General features: G+C 43.9%; 2 protein-coding genes across 3 annotated transcripts; both read right to left on the minus strand.

Moving 5' to 3' along the window:
* Positions 1-10: 10 nt before the first annotated feature.
* LOC116202471 (BTB/POZ domain-containing protein At5g48130) lies at positions 11-3,208 on the minus strand. The gene is made up of 4 exons (XM_031534042.1): positions 2,364-3,208; positions 2,194-2,263; positions 851-1,984; positions 11-749 (listed from the first exon to the last, which is right to left on the minus strand). Exons 1-4 carry the CDS (start codon positions 2,462-2,464, stop codon positions 42-44), a joined length of 2,013 nt encoding a protein of 670 aa, XP_031389902.1. The 5' UTR covers positions 2,465-3,208; the 3' UTR covers positions 11-41.
* A 1,168-nt stretch (positions 3,209-4,376) lies between these two features.
* Positions 4,377-7,458, minus strand: LOC116206173 (probable serine/threonine-protein kinase WNK11). 2 transcript variants are annotated; one of them, XM_031538967.1, is made up of 3 exons: positions 7,301-7,458; positions 5,996-6,578; positions 4,377-5,397 (listed from the first exon to the last, which is right to left on the minus strand). In XM_031538967.1, exons 2-3 carry the CDS (start codon positions 6,497-6,499, stop codon positions 5,008-5,010), a joined length of 894 nt encoding a protein of 297 aa, XP_031394827.1. In that variant the 5' UTR covers positions 6,500-6,578; positions 7,301-7,458; the 3' UTR covers positions 4,377-5,007. The 2 variants fall into 2 exon arrangements, with proteins under 2 accessions (XP_031394827.1, XP_031394828.1); XM_031538968.1 differs by lacking the exon at positions 7,301-7,458 and adding an exon at positions 7,021-7,262.
* Positions 7,459-7,806: the final 348 nt, after the last annotated feature.

A 7,806-nucleotide genomic window follows, 5' to 3' on the forward strand; every position in this document is an offset into this window, starting at 1 on the left:
ATGCTTCCGCTAATATTTTCTATATAATGCGTATCAGCCACCTAAAATGATCTTGGCCATGAGCCTGGGGCGCCTGTTTTTTTCTTTGAATTCCTACTGCCAAACAGGCTTAGTCGCCGAAAGATCTTCATCATCAGCCTACCGGCATATCTTCTCTGTGAGGTGAAGGTCATGGAGCCAATACAACCCGTTGTCATCTGCCCAAATGTGTTCCTTCTCTTACTGAGAGAACGCTCATCGAATCCGTTTGATTTCTTGCTCTGCTGCTTGCCTGATCCGAGCTCTGTCTTCTTTAAGGCATTCTTCCCCTGGAGGCTCCTCTTTAGGGACATCAACTCCTGCTCGAGACTCTGAATCCTGAAGCTTGTGGATTCGTAATCTTTACTATCAGGAAGATCATCAGGCCTTGGAATTGAACTATGATCCTTTTGGAGTAAAAAGCTGAGAGGCCTTCTGTCTATTTCTTCCATAGACGGGCTCTCACCGAGATTCTGGCTCTTGGAGAAAGGGCACCTGGAGCTCGATAAGCTCCCTGAAAACTCACCAAAGTGGTTGTAACGGAACGAGTCAGAGCATTCCTTGAAGACTTGTTGTGTATTCAGTTGCTGAACGAAGAGCGCCTGAACGATTAGACGAAGAGGCATTAGCTCGTTCTGAACCGCTTCAATGCAGACATCCTGTGATAGCTTTTGGCAGCTGAGATATTTGCAGACCGCCCCCTTCTCTTCTTGCGATATCTCCAGGTGAACCTGAAAATTTGTAACACCAGAAAAACAAGTTCATCGTCAGTAGAAATTACTACTTGGTATTAGAAACTCGAGTTTTCTTTGGGGGAAAAAAAGAATAATACCTGAAGAAAGGTATTTATTGCTCGATAGAGATTGTCGTGGCTATGCCGGTAAGATATCGGGACGGTCTCGATAAGCTTCATGAACCTCGTTGGGCGCAGTTCCCGATCAATGGCTACATGAGAGAGGTAGGCATCCCACAGTTCTGCAACCATCGAGTTGCTCATCAGAGGAGTACGACTGGCATCCATCTCATGAGACAATACCACAAATCTCGAAACTATTTTCTCCATTGTAGCCAACTCTCTGCTCAAAGAGATAGGATCCACACAAGTTCTTGGGAGGATGAAATCGTCCAATCGGGCATAAGGCAGGGCGGAAGCGATCTGATCATATAACTTTGCCTTAGCATCGATTCTTAAACCAAACTCGAGAGATTTTGTGAGCAAAGCGAAATAAAATCCAACAGGAATCTGTCTACTAGCTTTCTCCCCCATCGGAAGTAAATCGAGAACAGCATCGAAGATTCCTGCTGAGTCCTTCTCACTTGAGTTTTCTGGGGATTGTTGGGTTTTTCCTGAGATCACCCACTTGTTCGCGTAGAAGACTATGATCGGGGTCACGTATTTCTCGTTCATGCCCTGCCTCCTCAAGGACCCAATGATCCTCTTGAAGAACCCGAATGGGAGCGCTATGAGGTCTTTTATCCAAAGGTCTCGGCTTACAATCTTCTCTGCTCGTTCGCAGCTCCAGGGGTGATTCCCCAGGACCTCCAGCGTGACCACGGGTAGTTCACGCCTTCTCTCGGGGTCAAGAATCTCCATACAGGCCATGAAGGCAAGAGATTCGATGCAGCGACTAACGATCAGTAGCTCCTCAGCCCAAGGGAGAAGAGCTTGGCATTTCTGGAGGACAATTAGAGTGTCATCCCAATTCTGGAGCACGACTTGGTTCATGTACAGATCGAACCTCTCGCAGAGGTTGCCCGAGGAGTACTCCTCAGTCATCTCTAGAAACTCCGCTGCGCATCGGAGGGCTGCCACATTGAAAGCATCAATCATCGTGGAGGAGCCGTACACGAAGAGCACGATCATTTCAAAAATCTCGGGCCCCCCGGGGAAGTCCAGTGGGAGTTCAACCTCCATGGATTCATCTAGTCTCCTCTTGAAGTATCCACTCTTCGAGGACAATGGGAACTGCAAGAGAGCTCAAACTAATAAGAACCGATGTGACACTCCATCTGCAGCTAACCGTAAGATTGTGTTTGCCTTTGCAAATGGCATAAATACACTGAAATATCAGAAGTTTCCGGAACATAAGCCGAAACACGGTGATGGACTTGAATGAGGAACCTGCCCCGTGCTCAGTAGGATCAATTCACAGAATTCCGGTCTGATCATCTCACCTTGTGAAAATTGAATGTTCTGTCGCCCACATGGACACGAACTGTGGCGGGCAATCCTGTTTCTTGGCTCCTAGGAGACATGACATCAAGATATAAGAAACACAACATTAACGACAAAACATTATGAAACTGGAAACTGGAAAGTCATTTGACAGGGTGAGGTTGGGCACCACGAGAGGATCTTGATTTTGAGGAGGGCACCGATGTTCGGGGAAGGGAAAGGGCTCGGGCTCGAGGCCACCGAACCTTCTTTCGGGCTCGCAAATTCCATAACAGGAACTCCACCCGGTCGCAGAAGATTGAGCAAAAAGTTGAACAAGAAGACTGACAAAATTAATTTCGCTTGAAACTGCCGAAGTTGGGGACGTATGTATAGGAATGTTCATTAACTGCAGGCTCTGTGTTTGGCCATTAATGCTTCAAATAAGCCCATCTCAGGAAGCAGAGAAGGCGAGCTTATGGACTTCAGCAAACCATAAAGAGAAGGAAGAAGAAGAAGAGCGAGAAGTAGCATAAAATGGTGGAAAAATCTCTTCTTAAATACATGCATACATACATACATACATACATATATATATATGTTGAATGTGGCTTTGGCCTATGTATAGTCAAAAGTCAAATGCACACGAGCGAACCCAAGAATCCAATTTTTAAGGCTTCAAGGACGTTCTCGGGTGCAGAGAAGTTGAATTCCGGTGCCATTTTTCCGTGAAAAAATTCTTCCTTTTCTTCTGGGCAAACAGGCTGAATTTTTTAGAGCAATGATGTTCGGTCGAACTAACCGTAACATACGTCCTGTTGCCGACTGTATCAGGTTCTGTGTTGGTCAAACGGTCGATGTGTGCGATTGATCTGCTCTTCCAATTGAGATATGTAACACACATGATTATTGACATGGTTAAGTTATGATCAAGGAGCTAGTTCTTCCATTGCTGGCATGTCCACCGATGCATGGAGATTTCGTACAACGTGCTAAATCTCCCAGCTTGGGCTCGAAGCGGTTAACGATTGATATGCCCGAGGCAACTAGTTTAGGGGTGAAGACCTGCGGGGACGATGATGCTTGAATTAGAAGATATACTTAGGATACTCAAAATCAAATGCTTGGAGAAATGAGAAGCTCTCCTGTATGGGGAAAGACAAAAAGGAGGAATTAATGGCAAATGGGAGGTTTGTTTAGTTTATTTATTAGTGGTTTTCAAGTATTAAATGAATAATTAAAACGGTACTAATAATAAATAATTATAAATAAAGAAAGGGGGAAAGTGGAAGATGAAGTACGGGAGAAGCATTGGTTTTCCATGGATTTCTAAGCACATCGTTTGCACCCAAGACGGCACGTCTACTGAAAATTCGGGTGCTTTGGACCGATTTTCCTACCAAATCTCAATCCCGATAATCTCACTTTCATGGATTTTCACGAGTTCACACCTTTAACATCGTGCGATCTAAATCGGGTCCGGCCGGTAACGACTTAAGGTACTCCTGAAAAAGTAGGACAGGCTTTTAAGTTGAGAGCTCTAATCATGATATCAACAAAACGAATTACTGCTCGTGTCGAAGTTCGTGTTAATTTTGTATATGCAGGGGTGATAGCTTGCAACTTTACTCACTATAATAATGAAAGTTCGTGTCGGGCGCATCAAATTCGTCCCAATCCTTATAAAGCATGTAGTGAGTCCAGTGACCCTGGATAAACAATACAGGTACTCCGAAGATGGATTACAACTACAACAATGTCGTCCGAGGAGTTAACAATTCGTGACGGTATTCGTATCAGAAGTTTCACTCCCAATAATGTGATATGATACAGCTAATATTCTCCATCCCAAGCAATTCATTCCTTGCAGAGGCAGAGATTTAATATTCAGTCTCTGGCTGTTTGGCATGACAAAGCTACTTAATGTCCTAAAACAAATAACGCCGAGTATAATACATATATATGTGTGCGTGTATTGAATAATATGTAGCTCCGTCCTTATCAGTTTGACTTGACCAGAAAAATCGGAGCAAGAACCGTCCATGAGTTGATGGCTAGAGGCAATTCATCATTCATCTGCATAAATTTCTATTCGAAACAAAGTATCTTTAGAACGAACCATGAGCTTGACCGCAATGTGCAGAAGCGGTGCAGAAACAGACTGAAAGCGTGACAAATCCCGGAAATCCCCATGAGATAAAAGAAGCGAACTGGAAACGTGAAGGGCTTCGTTGCATTGATGCTTTGTAAGAGGACTGCTTGATTGATACATACTACTTTGGTCCCAAGAACTGTGAACCTATTTTAACATTTTATAACAATGTTGAACACAGTTGCTACGTACACGAGGCTTCAGAAGTGGCCTTCTTTGCAGACATATGCAGCATCTAACATTGTTGAAGAAAGCGAAATCTGACAAGGCGGTTTCTACTATATCTATGAACAATGTGGTCGGAATTCACAACACTAGTTCTATAGTCTGAGAGAAGATTTACCTCAGAATTGAAGAACTGCCTTCCACCATATGCAACATATGTTTCCTTTCCCCTGTACACCCTTTACCTATTATATGCGGGGAGGTTCCTTTCCGAGATAGAAACAAGCACAGTGCATCTGTTCTGCTACTAGTAAGCGCATTATTGGACCACCTGCAGGCTCGATAAGGAAGATAGTAATATGATGGATCCGGGGGAGTGGATCTCGAGGTGAAGCCACGGAATTTTACGATCATTTAGGGCAACTGCAAAACTGTAGGAGACGCATTATTCTACCATCACTGCTACAATCTGCTGGTTTCCCAAGTTCGATGACGAAAGCATTGAGAGGCGGAGCTATCAGCTTGTGGGGTCACTCTCATCATCGTTGTTGAGTTCGGAAAAGAATGGATCCTTGAGCAGATCAGAGGCCGAAGGTCTTGCCCTGGGCTTGGCTATACACTTCTCGATGAAGGCCTTCACTTCTGCATCAGTCACCTTTTTCATGGCCCGAGGCAGTATCCCAGTCGTCACCTTCTTGTATATCTTAGCAATACTATCACATTCACTGTATGGTATCTCCATTGCAATCATCTCGAGCAAGCACATCCCAAATGAGTAAATGTCCACCATTTCTGTGTAATCTTCCTCGTATAGTTCCGGTGCCATATACTCTGGAGTCCCTATGATTGTGTGCGCGATATGGCTCTTTCCCACAATTGCTGCCAGTCCGAGATCCCCAATTTTAACCTATAAGTAAGCAGAATAAAAACTAGTTAATAAAATTGTGGTTAAAGCCCTCCGAACGAATAACAGAAAACTAATTGGAACCGTGTCACCAGGATAGACATCAGGAGAGTAAGCTCAGAAATTTCACGATTTGCCCTTACTTAACTCCTCATCCTCAAGCTTAGAGATCCCAATTTTCTATAACTTGAACACGCCACAGGCAGGCAATTAATCACATACTCAAATGACATAATAGTCCAATAATAGTTCAGGATTTCTTAAACCTTGTACGACTCAATTTCTCAACCCCGCACAACTCCTGCTTCATAATAAGTCAGATGCTGCCTCTGACAGGAGCAGCAACATTTAGCAACTGCTTTTCGTACTGACTAATCCAATGTCAGTGAGATCTCTTCAGAACTTGTAATGCAGAAACTAGTACAGTGATAAAGTTGTATGAATCATTGCGTCAAATCAATACCTCATCCGCTTTTACTGCCTTGGAAAGGAGAAGCATATACATGGAAAGTGTGGTCTAGGTTGTATGAAGCACTTTTAAGTGGGAAAGGCACTATCACAGACTTAAAAGGAGATTAGTTAATGATCGCAGCACGCTTACCTGACCGGTGTTTCCGTTAATGAAGATATTACTGCAGTTGAGATCTCTGTGGATGATGCATGGTTCATGGGTGTGGAGATAGTCCAGTCCCTCAAGTATTTGCTTTGACCACTTCTTCAGGGCCTTAATGGACACATGGCGGTGCTTTTTCCTGTAATTCCGCAGGTTCCCTGATGTGCAGACCTCAGTAATGAAATTCAGCATATTATGTTCATCATCCTTCCAGACGTTGTAGCAGACGATGATATACTGGTTATTCAACGAGCTCAGCAACTGAACCTCCGAGTGAAGCCGATTGATGAACATGGGATTATCGCTGAAGTTTGCCAAGCGAACCTGATTCCATGCCACCTCCGTACCTTCCTCCTGATCAAATGCTCTATAAACTTTTTTCACAGCACCGTGTCCAAGCAGGTCGCTGTACCTCCCGAATCGCCCAGTTGGATCGACCTCAACGAAAGGTTCTGCATCTGGATCAGTTGAATCAGAACTTGCAACAGGCATATCAATGATGTATGCGATGGAACCCTTCCCAATCAAAAGTACAAAACGCTTGTACGGCGCCTTCCCTCAAATCCCGAAACTGAAATACAAAAGATAAGCCATTTAGGGAAAGAAACACAATCCTGACATAGCAAAGCAATTATCGAACTGCTTCTTAGATGGCCAACAGATTTTCCTTTCACTCTGACGAAGGGTATTGCATTTATAATCGCATAAAAAAATAATGACCCAAGATTGCTTGAGAGACAAGATTCTCTACCTAAAGAGAGATTACCACAGTTCAAATGCAAAGCATGAGCTTTCTTAATGATACAAACTCTAGCCATTTCGGAGACCAGAAACTTCCAATTCATTTCAAGTAAAAGCGAATAAACTTTCAATTCCTCAGAAGAAGAGTTTCACTGTCGGACACACTCCGTATCCTACCGTTTACGCAAGAGATTGATTTCTAGTGCAACAGACATGCGAATCATGAAAAATCGTAGAGAAACAGGTCACAGGGGAATCAGGGGAAGTTTCACCAATGAAGAATACGATTTTTAAGGAAAGGAGAAAGGTTCCTGCTTCCTGCAGAGCAGAGTCTTCCAGCTACACGTATGAAAAATCGGTTGAATGCAGGGAAACAGAGTTGGCTACAGAATCAGCTAGAGGAAATTCCAAAGATGATTCGAGATTGGACGAGCTGCCATTGCTCATCAATCATCATCTACTTCTTAACATCAACACCACCTTCACGAGCCTCGTATCGCATCACGGATGAAAATGTATGTACATAAAAGCCATAGCAGAGAGAGGAATTACCTTCGGACGGCAAAGCGGATTGCGTCAGATAGATAGATAGATGGAGAGAGAGAGAGAGAGAGGCGAGGGGCGTTAATGGAGGACACGGGCTATGAGCTGCGGATGAGGAATAGAGCGGGAGAAGGCGCGGCAGCTTTTATGGGTGCTGGCTGGTGGATGTGGAGGAGGGAGGCGGCATCAAATTCCACACGGTGTCGTAGTTGCGCTGATTGGACCATTGCGTGACTGCTCATCCTTAAGCACGTGCGTCTTTTTGGCCCTGACTTTTCCTTCCCTTCCCATTTTTTCATTAACTAAATAATAATTATATTATTATCCAGCAAAAAAAAAAACTAACAATTATATTAGGACCAGCACATTTCAAATATATAAGCAAAGCTAGGAGTCGAATGCTCAGATGGTATATGCTTCTGCTGCTCGGATTTGAGTCGAATCTGATTCGGATACCAACTTGTAAGTTATAAGCACGAATATGGCTCGATAGCAAGACTCACTGTAACGGGGAC

This window comes from Punica granatum, chromosome 4 (assembly GCF_007655135.1).
Source record: "Punica granatum isolate Tunisia-2019 chromosome 4, ASM765513v2, whole genome shotgun sequence".
Lineage (NCBI taxonomy): Eukaryota > Viridiplantae > Streptophyta > Magnoliopsida > Myrtales > Lythraceae > Punica > Punica granatum.

Excerpts from the sequence above, each read along its gene's own strand:
- LOC116202471 (XM_031534042.1), bottom strand. The coding sequence starts at position 2,464 with ATGGAATTTGCGAGCCCGAAAGAAGGTTCGGTGGCCTCGAGCCCGAGC. Across the intron at positions 1,985-2,193 it reads GAACATTCAATTTTCACAAG|TTCCCATTGTCCTCGAAGAG; the intron begins GTGAGATGATCA and ends GCTCTCTTGCAG. Across the intron at positions 750-850 it reads CAATAAATACCTTTCTTCAG|GTTCACCTGGAGATATCGCA; the intron begins GTATTATTCTTT and ends ACAAATTTTCAG.
- LOC116206173 (XM_031538967.1), bottom strand. The coding sequence starts at position 6,499 with ATGCCTGTTGCAAGTTCTGATTCAACTGATCCAGATGCAGAACCTTTC. Across the intron at positions 5,398-5,995 it reads TTAACGGAAACACCGGTCAG|GTTAAAATTGGGGATCTCGG; the intron begins GTAAGCGTGCTG and ends GCTTACTTATAG.